The sequence below is a fragment of the Peromyscus leucopus genome, chromosome 5, assembly GCF_004664715.2.
Source record: "Peromyscus leucopus breed LL Stock chromosome 5, UCI_PerLeu_2.1, whole genome shotgun sequence".
Classification (NCBI taxonomy): Eukaryota; Metazoa; Chordata; class Mammalia; order Rodentia; family Cricetidae; genus Peromyscus; species Peromyscus leucopus.
The window spans coordinates 127781774-127796752 of record NC_051067.1 but is presented as its reverse complement, the minus strand read 5'-3'; the positions used below and the strand labels follow the sequence as shown (position 1 = coordinate 127796752).

General features: G+C 48.3%; 2 protein-coding genes and 1 pseudogene across 3 annotated transcripts in view; 1 reads left to right on the top strand and 2 right to left on the bottom strand.

The window, feature by feature from the left end:
* The window catches only part of Gnpat (glyceronephosphate O-acyltransferase), a 28760-nt gene extending 28479 nt beyond the window's left edge, over positions 1 to 281 (bottom strand). The window contains exon 1 of the mRNA XM_028889778.2: positions 174 to 281. Coding sequence (XP_028745611.1) covers positions 174 to 248 — 75 coding nt within the window. The 5' untranslated portion in view covers positions 249 to 281. The remainder of the gene's footprint in view (positions 1 to 173) is intronic.
* On the top strand, positions 222 to 14779 carry C5H1orf131 (chromosome 5 C1orf131 homolog). Of its 2 annotated transcripts, XM_028889782.2 has the most exons (7): positions 222 to 595; positions 2221 to 2564; positions 11721 to 11777; positions 12411 to 12506; positions 12625 to 12711; positions 13309 to 13361; positions 14166 to 14779. In XM_028889782.2, exons 1-7 carry the CDS (start codon positions 247 to 249, stop codon positions 14296 to 14298), a joined length of 1119 nt encoding a protein of 372 aa, XP_028745615.2. In that variant the 5' UTR covers positions 222 to 246; the 3' UTR covers positions 14299 to 14779. The 2 variants fall into 2 exon arrangements, with proteins under 2 accessions (XP_028745615.2, XP_037062251.1); XM_037206356.1 differs by lacking the exon at positions 12411 to 12506.
* Positions 4304 to 4942, bottom strand: LOC114707137 (annotated as a pseudogene).
* Positions 14780 to 14979: the final 200 nt, after the last annotated feature.

Genomic DNA, 14979 nt, shown 5'->3' with positions numbered 1-14979 from the left:
CGAGACGCAGACACATGGTTGCTGTGGATACCAAGCCAAGTACCCAAATCCTGCACGGAGGGACGTCATGACCTGCTCTCTAAGACAGGGGTTATGGGCTTGGGGACAAGGGGTCAGGAGGGGCTGTCCTTTCCCGAGACGTCGCCCCGGGCCTCAGTCCCCTAGGCGCCTACCGCATAGAGGAGCACAGTGCCGGGGCTGGCAGAGCTGACCGAGAAGCGGGAACTGGAAGAGCTAGGAACGTCCATGGCGCGGCTGCCGTCCCGGGCGGGGCCTGGGCTCGTCTGCTACGCGGCCAGGGTGCAGCGGCTGGGGGCGGTTCTTTCGAACGGGGCGGCTCCAATCTGCCCAGGGCGGTGGCACTCAGTACGGCCACCGCACGGGACCCCGGGCGCCGCCATCTTAACCAGGACGGAGGCCGCGCAGGGCCCAGTGGAGCACGCGCAGGAGCGCCGGAAGCGGAAGTGGTGGATTGTGGGCTGGATTTGGAGATCCGTGCAGAGTCCCATGGCGGCGGAACGAGAATCGGACTCCACCGAGCCTCCTAGCTCTGAGACACTCCTGGATGCCGTGCTTCGGAACCTCTACGACCTGGGTGAGCGTGGCTCCCGAGAAGAGGCGGCCGAGGACGGCGGGACCCCGGGCCACCTGGGGCCAGCCCGGGTCACCCGATCTCCTGGCGCCATGCCGGCGGGCTGGACTTACCCCTGCGGTGCCTCCCTCTCTGAGACTTTCTCAGCCACATCTTGGCCGACCTTTCGCTCTCTTTCTCACTGTGCGGAAAAGAAAAATCAGAGCGTATTACTTAAGACAGGCAACTGTCTGGCACATAGGCAAAAGGACAGTTACTCGCAGGCTGAAGAGCTCACATGTGGATTACCTGAGTTTTAGAACCAAACACGTTGCAAACGCTGTATTATGTTTATTTTGGAGCGGTTACTCAAAATTCTAAGCTCATTTACACGGTTAAAGACATAGCTTAGAATGAAGAAGAACGTACCGGGTGTACATGCTCTTGTGTGTTCCCATTTACTGTCAGAGCAACCCTTAACATATCCCTACATGGATCTCTTTGTTACAGAGAAACAAGCACCAATAGCTAACGGAACTTGTTAAAGGTTACCCTTCAGAACTCGGATCTCAAGGCCTAGGGCCTAATATCACATTTTGCGCTGGGTTGACTTGTCCTGAATAGATAGGTTCTCTGTGTCCATGGAGTGGAGGACAGACAAGACTTGACCTTCGACTTTCCTAGTTTTAAGACTAATTTTTAAAATCCTAAATCCGATTTATGTCCACATATGGTGAAATTCACTGTTAGCTGCTCCAGTGACCCGGACCGTTTTTTAGACCCATACTGCCAGAGTTCAGTTGGCTCCAAGTACACGTTTAGTGAGCACACAGCCGGTGTTTAGAGAGCTCTTGCTCTCGCTCATACTGTAGGTCAGTAATGAGGCCTAGAATTCTGGTTCAGATTTCAGGTCTCTGTTGAGAGCCTGAGCAGAGGAAACAAACAGAAGATGAGAAATTTAGTAGAAAGTAAAGGTATTTAAATTACGGCATTTTTCCTGTATTTTCTTTAATTCATAACTGAAAGAAAAGAGGAAGACAGGGACACGTACTTGTAACCCTGCGATGCGGTAAAAAGCAATACTCCTGTGGGGGCAAATGTTTTTAATACAACAAATGGGCGGATTTTGAGTTACAGTCCTGGGAACTAACGATTCTGATGCCACTAAGTAAGGATCAAGTGTGAGGGCTAGAGCAATCGTATTAATAATGGTCAGAGATACACATACAGCTACCTAGGCAAGAATGACGACATTTTGATTTCTAAAAATGGTGCAGAAACACCCTACTTGAAGAAAAACAATTTCTTTCTCTTTTTTTTTTAAAAAAAAAAACAAAGTTGTGTTTTTACTTTTCAGGTTACATTTATTTATGGGCAGGGGGGTATCTGTATGGGTGTGTATTTGTCACCTCCACCCTGTTAAAATAAGACAATTTAACGCAAGTCAGTTCTCTGCTTCCACTATGTGGGTCCTGGGGATCAAGCTTAAGTCATCAGGCTTGGCAGCAAGCACTCTAGTCCCAGACAGTTTGTTTATTTGTACACATGGGTGCCTGGGCCTGGGCCATATGCACAGTGACATTCATTGGGTATTGGGGTTAACTAAACCAAAATACTTCTAAAATTTTCTTTTATGTTGAAACAAACAGGAGAGACGGAGGTTGAAAAAGAGCATAAAAGGATCAGAAAGAAGAGAGAAAAGAAGAGAGACGTGGAAACAATAGCAGATGTGACAGCAGAGTCACTTCCTCTGCCTGGAGTTCTTGTAAGAGGCCAGAGGAAGAGTGCTTCCAGCTTTTTCAAGGAGCTCAAAGAAGAGCTGCACTCTGCTCCTGCTGTCCCCTCAGCTCCCCCTTCAGGACCAGAAGTCCCTGCCGCTACTGCAGTATCGCCCTCTCCCCTAAAGAACAACAGCAAGCTAGTGGAAGTGGTGGAGTTTCAAAGCAACAGTAAAAAAAGAAAGCCAAAATCAGATCAAGAGGAGCACACAAAGGTAATGAATCTGCTGGTCTGTGCCTGGGTGGTTAGGGTACTTTAGGTGGCCATAGACTGTAACTGGGGCCCCAACGCTACCTTCAGGCTCTAACATTTGGTAAATGATTCTCAGGACTCAGCACTGGGTTCTTATCCATCTGTGGGTGGGCTGACTGACCGACCAACCAACCAGAGTTCCCAAGTCCAATACCCCAAAACAAAGGGGACATCTCGGTATTGGTGTGAATGTTGGGTCAATTTAGGACATTAGTGCCTTGAGACCTCAAGTATACAGAAACACTCTAGTCAGCCGAATATTAATTGCTAAGTGCTTTGGAGATAGCCGGCTGCAAATCAAGGAACCAAGACTATCTTAAGAGTTTTAGGGTTAGCCAGGCATTGGTGGCTTACACTTTTAAAAGCCTACAAGGATATGTCTTTTCTGTTGTGCCATGGTGTGGGAAGGTAGGAAAACATTATTTTCATTGTTGACCAAGTTTCAAAACTAACATGACCTTTCTCTGTACCCTTCCTCACTAATTCAAGTGTCCTTTTCTTCTTGTGCTCACTCTTGCCCTTCTTTTGAGAGTGGAAACTTTTCCTACTAATAGAATGGGCAAAGGAGTTGGCATTGTGTGAGTCTGGATGTCCCCATCCCTCAATAATAGAATACCTGCAGGCTGTCAGGTTGTCTCTTCCCCTGAAAGAGTCTTTCCCTTGTACTTGGATTTTCTCATGAACCTCTATGTTTGGAACTTCTTATATCTGCTGACATTTTTCACATAGCTACACTTTTAATCTCAGCACTCAGGAGGAGACAGAAGCAGTTGGGTCTCTGAATTCAGGGTTAGCCTGGTCTACATAGTGAGTTCCAAGTCATCCAGAGCTATCTGATGAGACCCGACCTCCCCAAAAGGAAGAGTTTCAGGTTTTGATAAACCCAGGCATGCTTAGCTAACCTTTCCTACTTAATAAGCCTTTTGGTTGTTAGTACTCAGAAGAAAACCAGTTCTTTCTCGTTCCTGCTGTATGCCAGCAACTATTCTAAGACAGAGCACTGACCAAAACACCAACCCTTGCTCCATGAACTCAAATCTGGTGGAAAAGTAATTTTATTTTCTTATGCAGCACTCTCCTTCAGATAACTTGTAAATCTTACCCCAAATTCAGTCTGTTAAGGTGAAGTAGTTACTCCTACAAATAGTCTTGTGTCCCCCGCCCACTTCATTGCCAAGAATATACTAATGGGTTTTCAAATTCATTGCTAAAATCCAGATATATGCCATTCTTCCTCATGCCCCATAAACCTTTATCTATCAAAAAAGAAAATGGGATTTGTGTCATTGTCTTAAGGCAGCTGTTAGAAATGACCACATAGTGTCTCAAAGCAACAGAGAATTATTATTTGTCTTACAATTATAGAGGCCAGAAGTCCAAAGCTAAGTATGGCAGGGCCATGTTCCCTCTGAGGACTCTAGGGCTAGAGAAGCCTTCCTGGCCTCTGGCAAGGTGGCTTTGTGCACCCCATGGCTCCTAGTGGTATAACTGTAGTCTCTAACTTGCTTTTACATGCTTCTTAGCCCCATGGGTCTAAGCCCGTAGTTCTTGTACCTCTCTCTCTCGGGGCACCTATCATTGGTTTTAAGACTTCCCCGAAATCCAGGGTGCTTCTCACCTCTGGAGAGCCTTAATTGTACTCTAAGATCCTTTTTCCAGATAAGGTCCCATAAACAGGTTTCTGAGATTGAGACATGGCCATTTTTTTTTAATATAAAATTTTTTAATCTTTATCTTTAAACTATAGACTATACATGATTTGGAAAGGAGACTGTACCAAACAATGATCAAAGAAGAATCATCCGTTCCATGCCTTTTCTCTTATCTGGTCACTCAGAAATATAATGTTATCAGCTATGATTGTTGTTGCTTGCTGCCTCACATTATTCTTATCCATGTATTCACCATAGTCCACTTTCCCTTCCACAAATATGCGAGCCCCTTTTTTCACATACTGATACGCCACATCTCTGGGGCCTGGTCGAAACACGGATGTTCTGTGCCATGTTGTCTTTTGACTAACGTCACCCATTTGGTATACTTCACTGTCCCCTGATCGCCACATCTCATTTGGTGCCAGAGAACATATCGTGACTGGGTTTTTCCCTTCCACCTGTCTCAGGACAGGGTCCTGACCTACTCGCCCAAGTAACTGAACACGGTTCATAGATCGTTCAAGAACCAAACTGCTGGCCACCTCAGACTGACGTCTTATGAACTGATGAAATACCTGTAACAGGTCTTCGAAACATGACTTCGGTTTTGCTTACAATCTAACCTTTAGACTTTTCCAGACGCGCAGCCGGCCATTATCTTTTGATAGCTACAGTTCAGCATTGTTCTCTATGGGTGTATGAATGTGTGTTAGTGCTCATTTTTGCCACATTCTTCTTGTTTTAAACAGTGCTCCTTGGACTGAGGGGTTCAGTAATAGAGCCCTTGCCTAGCATGCAGGAGGTCCTGAGTTCCTTACGCAGTATTGCAAAACACAAACAAATTCATTAGTGCTTTTGAATTTAAATGCCATTTCATATGTAGCTTGCTCACAGCTCTTCCTCAGATTATTAGGACCCCAGGCTGCAGTCAGTCATACCTGCTCTTTAGGACTCTAGGTCAGCTTCCCACTCATGCTTCAATGATCAACAATGGGACCTGTCACAGGTGGGCCAAGGAATGGCCCTTGGCCATCTCCTCTTACTTTAGAAGCTTACAAGGATATGTCTTTTCTGTTGTGCCATGGTGTGGGAAGGTAGGAAAACATTATTTTCAGTGTTTTTTTTTTTTTTTTTTTTTTTTTTTTTTTTTTTTGGTTTTTCGAGACAGGGTTTCTCTGTGTAGCTTTGCGCCTTTCCTGGATCTCGCTCTGTAGACCAGGCTGTATTTTCCGTGTTAACCAAGTTTCAAAACTGACATGACCTTTCTCCGTACCCTTCCTCACTAATTCAAGTGTCCTTTTCTTCTTGTGCTCACTCTTGCCCTTCTTTTGAGAGTGGAAAGTTTTCCTACTAATAGAATGGGCAAAGGAGTTGGCATTGTGTGAGTCTGGATGTCCCCATCCCTCAATAATAGAATGCCTGCAGGCTGTCAGGTTGTCTCTTCCCCTGCAAGAGTCTTTCCCTTGTACTTGGATTTTCTCATGAACCTCTGTGTTTGGAACTTCTTACATCTGCTGACATTTTTCACGTCCTAGATGCTCCCTGCCCTTTGAAAGCGTGTGTGCGCAGTGAAGGAGTCAGGTGAACCCTGTAGATACACATACACCCATGCAGAGGCTGTAGTGTCAGCATTGAAGCCTAGGACCGAGGACAGATGTGCAGGGGTGTGGGGATGCCAAGCAAACGGGGAGAATTTAATAGGTGAGGCCAATAAGGTAGCCATGCTAAGTGCGGTGTGGCAGAGGATTAATTGGGCCTTGTTCCCTCAAAGCAGGAGCACCATCATAAGGCAGGTGGCAGAGACAGTGACTGGTGATGAACTCCATTAGACACTCATGGAATTGGAGAACTCGAGAAAGGAAAAGGTGGTGGTGAATTTTGGAAATAATCCAGCTGTCTGGCCCTGCCTAAACCCAGAAAATGACCTTTCCCCACAGAACTTGGGCCCAAGGCATAAATTCCACAATGAAGCTGTGTCACACATTGTCACAGGTTTAATGAGCTTATCTGGGATCATGGCACTATTTCAGTGCTGCTCTACTCCAAATGTCTTAACCTGCAAGTGCACTCCCCAGGCTTCCCTGCCTTTGATACAGTGGCTACAGAAGTCCTTTTACTTAGGAAACTTAGGTAAGCAATTCTTTATTCCACGGTCACTGTGCGCCTGCTCCCTGGCTGTTCCTGGAGACCTGCAGTGGAATGTGTGAATGCTATGCTGTTTGTGGTTAGAAAGTTACAAATGTACAGAAACAAGTAGGGTGCTGAGAGGAACAGGCAGAGACTAATACTAGAGTATTCAGGGGAGTAAGGCCCTGAGCAGGTAATGCTCAGTATTAAATGGTACTTGGAAGGGGAATGGGGAGCCACATAAGCAAGAGAAACAGCCTTGCCTGACTGGTTCAAAGAGCTGGAAGATCAGTAGGAGTAGGACAGAGGGGACAGTGGCATGAGATGACGCACAGAAGCTGGGAAGCCATCCCTTCCCAGGTCTTAGAGGCAGCTGTGGGATTTTGTACTTTAAAGTACATGAAGACATCCAGATATGATGCCTTACCCTATAATCCCTGAACTCAGGAGGATTACCATGAAGTCAAGCCAGCCTTGGTTATATAGCAAGTCCTAGACCAGCCAGGATTACAGACAAAACCAACAAGAGTTCCAGGCCAGCCTGAACACATGATGAGGTCCTTCCAATCAAAACAAAACAAAGGAAAAATCAATTAAGTACGTGGGCAGCTATGACAATTTCCAGTGGGGGCAGGAGGTGATCTGATTCTTGTTTTCAAGAGACTAACCCTGGGTGGCGAATGAATTATAACCAACAAAGTGAGTGAGGGGCTGTTCTCAGCATTCTGAGTTGGAAATAGGGATGGCCTAGACTGGGGCTTGAGGAGCCAGTGGAAGAAGCTGTTTTAACAGGATTCATGAGAGGAAGGACAGTCTTGGGCTTTGAAGCAGTGAGTATGTCAGGTAGTCTGAAGCCATCAGGTGGCACTTGGCTCCTAGGGCAGTGTCAGTAGGGCTGTCCTCCTCCAGCTGCCCAGTCTCCACTGTCACTGCTCTGTGAATCTTAGGCTCCTTAGTGGGCTAGCTAAAAAGGGACCAAAGCGCCGGGCGGTGGTGGCGCACGCCTTTAATCCCAGCACTCAGGAGGCAGAGCCAGGCGGATCTCTGAGTTCGAGGCCAGCCTGGGCTACCAAGTGAGTTCCAGGAAAGGCGCAAAGCTACACAGAGAAACCCTGTCTCGAAAAACCAAAAAAAAAAAAAAAAAAAAAAAGGGACCAAAGCAGGCCATGGCTGAGCTCACCTTCAGTCCCACCCTCAGGCAGATCTGTGCGAATTCAAGAGGTCAGCCTGGGCTACATAAAGAGACCCTGTTTCAGAACAAAAGGTGGGGACAGAGGCAGGAATGGAGGATGGAAGGGAAGGGCCTGTGTCCTCGTCTCCGTGCTCTGCTGTAGGAACTGCTCGACCATTGCCATTGCCCCCACATGCTGTTGATTGTTCCCATCCACTGACCCCTTCTTGCCTCCCTGAAGCCTCAGGACTCCCCCAGGTGTTTGCTCACAGAGGAGCCTGGTGTCTGCTGAGGTGATGTTGCTGGTATGCACTTAAGTGCACTGCTTACCACATGGGCCACTCAGCATCACTTCTGTTTCCCCTGTTTGACATGAAATTTACAGATAGTAGTTTATTTCCCTGGTGCTAGGGATGGAACAGGGAGGGGCCTTGCACACACAGGCAAGCCTCTCCCTCTGAGATATGCCCCCAGCTGTCATAGAGGTACATGCTGATGGGTTTCCAGTCCACCTGAAGGTCCTGTGCCTCTCACTGTTCAATATAGCAGGCAGAACTTGACCCTGACCCTGGCCATTCAGATAAAGGATTGTGGATCTGAAGTGAGCACAAGGTCAGGTTCTGACCCCAGGCTCTCTCTGGCTTCCAGGCTGTGTACTTAGCTGCTGCTTGGGAGATAGAATACAGGTTATGTGGGTTCTGTGGCCTTTGATAAGACTAATGGGAGGAGCCAGAGGCATCACCAGACCTGAAGATACCTCCTCAGGTCATTGCCAAATAGCCATGACAACAGAGTGCATATCCAGCTCACCCTCTTCATTCTGAGCTCCCTGGGGATCAGGTTTTAGGAAGAGAGTCATCTAGTTGAGGCACTTCATACTGGCCAAAGTGAGTAAGTCCTTACTAATTTTAAAACTGTCTTTGTTTGAAAAAAAGAGGGTGTTTACTTACCCACCCACTCTAATAATCTTAAAAGCTTGTCTACATTTTATTTGTGCATGGAGTAATGGGCACCATGGTGTACCTGTGTGGAGGTCAGAGGACAACCTCTGGTAGTTAGCTCGCTCTTTCTACCACGTTGGACTCACGGAATAAACTCAGGTCATTAGGCTCTGTGGAAAATGCCTTTATCCAAAGCTGAGTCATCTCAATAGCCCACTAATAACATTTCCTTTTCTTGAGTGGGGTGATGTTTTGTTTTATGTTTTAAAGACAGGTTCTCACTATGTAGCTCTGGCTGTTCTAGAACTCATGATCTAAACCAGGCTGGCCTTGAACTAACAGATCCTCCTTCCTCTGCCTCCCAAGTGCTGGGATTAAAAAATGTATACAACTACACCTTGTAGCTGGAAGGTTTCTCCAGTACTGCCCGGCCGCACGGTCCCTCAGCCACTTATAAAATAATAATTCAGAGGCTTAATATTAGTTACCGATTGCATGGCCTATGTCAGGCTTCTTGCTTGCTAGCTCTTATAACTTAACTCATTTTTTATTAATCTATAAGTTGCCATGTGGCCATGACTTAGCGGTACTTTTACATCTTGCTTCTCCTGGTGGTGGCTGGTGTCTCCTGCCTCTCCTTTTTCCTCTCCCTATCTCTCGTGGATTTTCCCACCTGGCTCCATCCTGCCCTGCCATAGGCCAATGCAGCTTTATTTATCAACCAATCAGAGCAACACATATTCACAGCATACAGAAAGACATCCCACAACAACACCTGGCAATTTTTTTCTTTTTTTAAATCCAAGCAACACAGAAGAAAATGCTTTGGGGTAAGTCAGCTAGCCCACAGACAGGTTCACTAGCCCAGGTCCTCTATGGAGAAGAAAGCAGGGGACATGAGGTTTGCATTGTGATTGGATAGCCTTGCTATGTAGGGCAGGCACTGCCCTGAGAACGCAGGACAGCCACCCTGGCTGGCACCATTGTCCCTCATGGGGGCCAACGTCTTTTTTAGAGGTTGTATGGCATTTACAACTCTCCTTTGCTGCTGTGACAGACGGGGCCTGGGATTGGATGGTGACTGTTGTTGGTCAAGTGTCTTTGTCTTTGACAGTAGTCTCCAGGTCTCAAGCTTCTAGAGGTCTTGTAGACTGAAGCCATGGCCAGGGGGTATGACTTGAAAGCCACAATTTTGAAAGTCTTTGCAGCAGCAGCAGTGCCACCCACAATTAGGAAGCAAAGCTTCACCCTAGCCAGGAATGATGCTTCTCCGAGAACTGTCATCCCAGCAGATGGGAAGGAAGGGCGCTGGGAAAGAAGGAACACAAAGGGAAAACGATTCCAAACGTCTGCTTAGACAGCTGTGCTTTGCCCAGCTCCTTGCCAAGCACAACTTTCTGTCTGATCCATGACAGACAGATGTTTCTTTGCTTTTTCTTGTTTCGTCTTCCCCTCTTAAAGCCTTGATTCCTTTTTTTTGGGGGGGGAGGGGGGCACGGCTTCAAGACCAGGCAGTACTGGAGAAACCTTCCAGCTACAAGGTGTAGTTGTATACATCTTTAATCCCAGCACTTGGGAGGCAGAGAAAGGAGGATCTGTTAGTTCAAGGCCAGCCTGGTTTAGATCATGAGTTCTAGAACAGCCAGAGCTACATAGTGAGATCCTGTCTTTAAAACATGTCAAGGGGCCAGCGGTGGTGGTGCACGCCTTTAATCCCAGCACTCAGGAAGCAGAGACAGGAAGATCTCTGTGAGTTCAAGGCCAGCCTGGGCTACCAAGTGAGTTCCAAGAAAGGCGCAAAACTACACAGAGAAACCCTGTCTCAGAAAAAAAAAGAAAAAACAACAACAACAACAGAAAACATGTCAAGGGTTTCTTTGTGTAGCCCTGGCTGTCCTGGAGCTCACTTTGTAGACCAGGCTGGCCTCAAACTTACAGAGATCCTCCTGTCTCTGCCTCCTGAGTGCTGGGGTTAAAGGCGTGCGCCACCACCGTCCAGCCTTGAGTCCTTAAACACATGCTCTCAGAGCTGAAGAGATGGCTCAGCTGTTAAAAGCACTCACTTGCTGCTCCTGCAGAGAGCCCAGGTTTAGTTCCCAGCATCCACAAGGTGACTCAACCATCTGTGACTCCAGTCCTAGGGGAGACAGCATCTCTTCTGAGCGCTTCAGACTCCTGTACACACATAGCACACATACATACAACTAGGCACACATAAAATAAAAATAACCTTTCAGAACAAAAGCATGCTCTCCACCTCTTTTCCGCAAGTTGTTTGTAAAGATCTGGGCAGCGTGTGGAATTGGTACTTAGATGGTGGGCTGGCTCCAAGGCCTCTTTTACAGTTTTTCTTTGTGATGAGATACACACAACAGGGTTTGGTACATAACTGATGACTGGTGAGCAGCCATCGCCAGCTGCCAGCTGCAGAGTGTCTTCCTCCTGCAGAGCTGCCGCTGTCCCTCTTCCAGCCCACCACCTCTGTTCTGCTCTCCCTCTTAAATGACAACGCCCCTTCTAAGATGGGGTCACTACTTGCCCTCTGTGCCTGGCTTATATCACAGTGCCCTCTTGTTCCTCAGTGACATGTTATGTATCAGAGTTCTGCTCTTTGGTTCATTTTTTTGAAGCGGTTGACTATGTTTGCTACATTAGCACTCTGCCACTGAACTACACCCAACCCAGAGACTCCTCTCTTACAGAGGCTAAGCATAAACCACTTAACCTGTTCATCTGTCACTGGAACTCTGGGTTGCCCTTGTATTTTAGCTGTTGTGTACACTGCCACTGTGAACATTAGTGTACAGTGCACAGATAGCTCTGGAAGCCTCTGCCAGGGTGGAACTGCTCAATTACGTGCCCACAGTGTCTCTACTGTCCCTAGGAAACGCCGCACAGTGCCCATAGCAGCTTCCCTTTAGCATTTTTCCCTACAGGGCATTAGGGCTTCAGTTTCTCAGTGTCCTTGCCAACATTTCTTATTTTCTCGGGGGGGGAGGGGGGGGCTTTGGGGAGGGGATGTTTTGCTGTGTTTTAATTTTTATTTTATACACATATCCACAGAGTTGTTGGGTGGTTTGTGTTGAGACAGAGTTTCGTGATGTAGCCCAGGCTGGCCTCACACTTGCAGCCACTTGCCTGCCTCTTTCCTCTTCAGATTACAGCTCTGTGCCACCATACCTGGCTAATTGGTAGTTTCTAATACAAATTGGTTTTCTTTGCAGAATAAAACAAGGGCTCTTGAAAAAGATCTGGGTGTTCAAGAATTTAACCTAGAAAAGGTAAGCACTTTGAGGTAGCTTTTAGTTCCTTTTTAAAGTTTGTATTGTTTATTATGAACTGACAGCTTTAACGGAGAGTCTTGTCCCAAGGCTAGGGAAATGGTGAACCTAGTCTCACAGTGTTCACGTGACTGACTCACTACCACAGGGTTGCAGCACAGTGGCCAGTGATGCAGGGGCAATTAGAAAGACGGGGACATGTGTCCACAGTGTAGCAGGTTTCTAAGATGCCTGAGAAAGGGAGAGGAGGAAGTCACTCAGCAACCGAGAGTAGGTGACCACCTCCTGCAAACAGTTGTGTTTGACCTGCTGTGGTCGGCCTCCACGTGTGGACAGCGTGTTTGGAGAAGTGCATTCGTCTAAGCAGTGCCCCTCTGGTACTGGCTCGGCGGAGAGCATCCAGTCACAGTACCGAGTGCTGCCCGAATCCCAGCGCTGTCACTAGTTCATGCAGAGACAATCCATTGCTTCAGCTGTGAGATAAAACCTGGAGGAACCACCAGAGAGCAGGGGTTCGAGGGCCGGCCGGTGCCTCCTCAGCCACAGCCGCACTGCAGTGCTCTGGCTGTGGGCAGCACGGCTGAGAGCTGCTGGGAGCGGTTGGGGGCTGGTCTGACTGCTGTGCACCGACAGGCTCGTTTGGAAGTACACCGCTTTGGGATCACAGGCTACGGCAAAGGAAAGGAGAGAGTCCTGGAACGGGAGCGGGCGATCATGCTGGGGGCCAAGGTGAGGGGCCGCCTGCTGTGGCCAGGCCTGGGGGAAGGGGCAGGCCAGGGCACTGGGACTGCTCTTTTAATGTTTGTGGGAGAAAAACTGATGGTGTGTCTTTATTCTTCCCTTTCAGCCTCCGAAAAATAGTTACGTGAATTATAAGGTTTTACAGAAACAAATCAAAGAGAAAAAGGCAGCCCTGGAGGAAGAGAAGAGAGTGGTGAGTGTGATGTGGCTGCACTTGCCTCTGTTGAGCGGGTGGGGCTGCCTGGTGGCTGGCATGCTGGCCGTCAGCTTGCCAAGCAGTCAGGACACCAGCATTGCCTAATAAATCCCCCCTCCCCCAGTCAGATCAGCTGAACTTCGTCAGGCCAGCTGAGCCTCTGGCCTGGTCATGGGTAAAGACGTGGCCACAGTGTCTGCCTGTTGAGTGCCTGCCTGTGCCCAGTAGGTGCTGGTGCTTGGCTGTGGTTGTCCCAAGGGAGCCCTGTCCTCCAGGGGTCATGGCAGTGATGGAAGCTACAGCCAAACCCTTGGGGTTTTGTGACAGGTCTCACTATGTAGCCCAGGCTGGCTTAGAATTGTCACTCCTGCCTCTGCCTTCTGAGTACAGGTCACAGGTATACACCACAAGATCCCAGTAGCCTGTCACATTCTCTAACAGGGTTCAGGGTGACACTTTTTGGTTTATGTTTAATATATCCACTTGAAAATGTTTTTAAAATGACATTTATATGGCTTTTTGTCACAAACCTTTTGCCCTGTTTTTGAATGTTCACAATCCATCACTGACATATTGTCTTTAATGTTAATTTAGGCCCGGGACACAGACATTTTCAAGAGAAAGAAGAGGAAAGGACAGGAGGACAGGTGAGTGGTGGCCACAGTGGCTGGGTCGTCACTGGCCAAGCCTGTGGTTGGTTCCCTCACGGTATCTTGAGGGTGCAGCACCCCAGCCCTCTCCAGTTACCTGCTTGGGCCTGTAAAGAGGAGGTAGGTTAGGAAACTGCCCCAAATCGGCCAGCTGCATCAGAACTGAATCCAGCACCTTCTCTGGTCTCTATTATCAAAGCTAGACACCTCCAGTGACTCATGAGAAGCTGAGGTTGGCATTTCTGACCAGCCTTGCCTTCCTCTTGAGAAAGCCGGGTGGCATGGCTGGCCTGACATGCCCCACACTCACAGTGGAACATCTTGATGCAAAATGGGGAAATAGTGGGCAAAGGGCCTGGGTCTTGTCTTAGCTTTGGGTGAGGATTCCCCTCTCCTCTGGGCGCCGTGCTTCACACCAGGCTGTTCATCTCAGCCCCTTCTCACAGGACTGCCTTTGCCAATTGAGTGCCCACTCTGTGCCAGGGAAGAGTTGGTGCCCAGGTATAGTCGCCCCAAGGGAGTCGTGTCCCTCAAGGGACATGGCAGTGAGGGAGCACCCACCTGTGAAGTCATACATTGTGATGTCTGCTGCTAGCGAGTCCTGCAAAGTGGAGCTTGGAGGACATGGCTGGGGGTGCGCAGGAGGTCACGTCAGAGAGGAGGGGTCGCCCTGGAAATAGTGTTCCACACCTTCCTGAGGCAAGAGACCAGTGCAGGTGTGGGGCCTGCACAAGAAGAGGCCGCAGACTGTGGTCCTGCTTGCTCTAACTGTCTGACACCTTTCTCTTACCATCAACCCAGGAGATCCAAGAAGTCGGCTCCCAGCATTTTGTCAAATGGACGAGTTGGACAAGTTGGAAAATTCAGAAATGGGACATTGATTCTAAGCCCCACTGATATCAAGAAAATAAATTCTTCCAGGGTAGCTAAATGATGTACTTTGTCAGCACCAGAGAGGAGCGGGAACAAGTGACCGTGCCGTCATGGACCCTGCCGAAGCTGCAGACTTTCACGTGCCACAGGAGTCTTTTTCATTTGAGGAGCAAGACTGATAAATAGGGTGGTGACCCTGCTGAGTGCCGGCCAGTGCCCAGGCCCCACTCCCATGGGCTGTAGAGGTCGGTCTCTGCAGTTAGTGACCCTGCTGAGTGCCAGCCAGGGCCCAGGCCCCACTCCTGGTTGCTGCTGTCGGCACACTTGGTTGTAGTCCACCTTTCATGATTTTACTGTCTCGTAAGTGTCTGTGATTGACATTAAAGTGCCTTTTGGACATTTAATGACAGTGCTGCTGTGTCATGAAAGAACTAAGAACTCCGGTCATCTGTTGCTTTTGTGGGGCCGCGGTTCTGTTGTCAGCCCACTATGTGTAAAGTCCATTTTGTAAGAATTTCCAAAAATACAACTCGGTAGTATGAGTGACTGGCTGTTGAGTAACACGAGTTCTGGCTGGTTTCCCACACCTCCTTGGAGCCTCATAAGGCCACGTTTACAGTGATGTTCCCCTGCTAGGTGTCAGCATCTTCTCCAAGAATGAGGTGAGTTAAAGGATAAACTCCAGTGAGAGGAACAAGTCTGGTACTTTCCACCTTAGGAGTTGGGCTCCTTGTCCAGCAAG

What these genes read in the sequence shown, in the direction of transcription:
- C5H1orf131 (XM_028889782.2), top strand. Translation starts at nt 247, where the DNA reads ATGGCGCGGCTGCCGTCCCGGGCGGGGCCTGGGCTCGTCTGCTACGCG. An exon ending in ATCAAGAGGAGCACACAAAG is followed by an intron (nt 2,565 to 11,720) that starts GTAATGAATCTG and finishes TTTTCTTTGCAG; the next exon opens with AATAAAACAAGGGCTCTTGA. An exon ending in TGGAGGAAGAGAAGAGAGTG is followed by an intron (nt 12,712 to 13,308) that starts GTGAGTGTGATG and finishes ATGTTAATTTAG; the next exon opens with GCCCGGGACACAGACATTTT.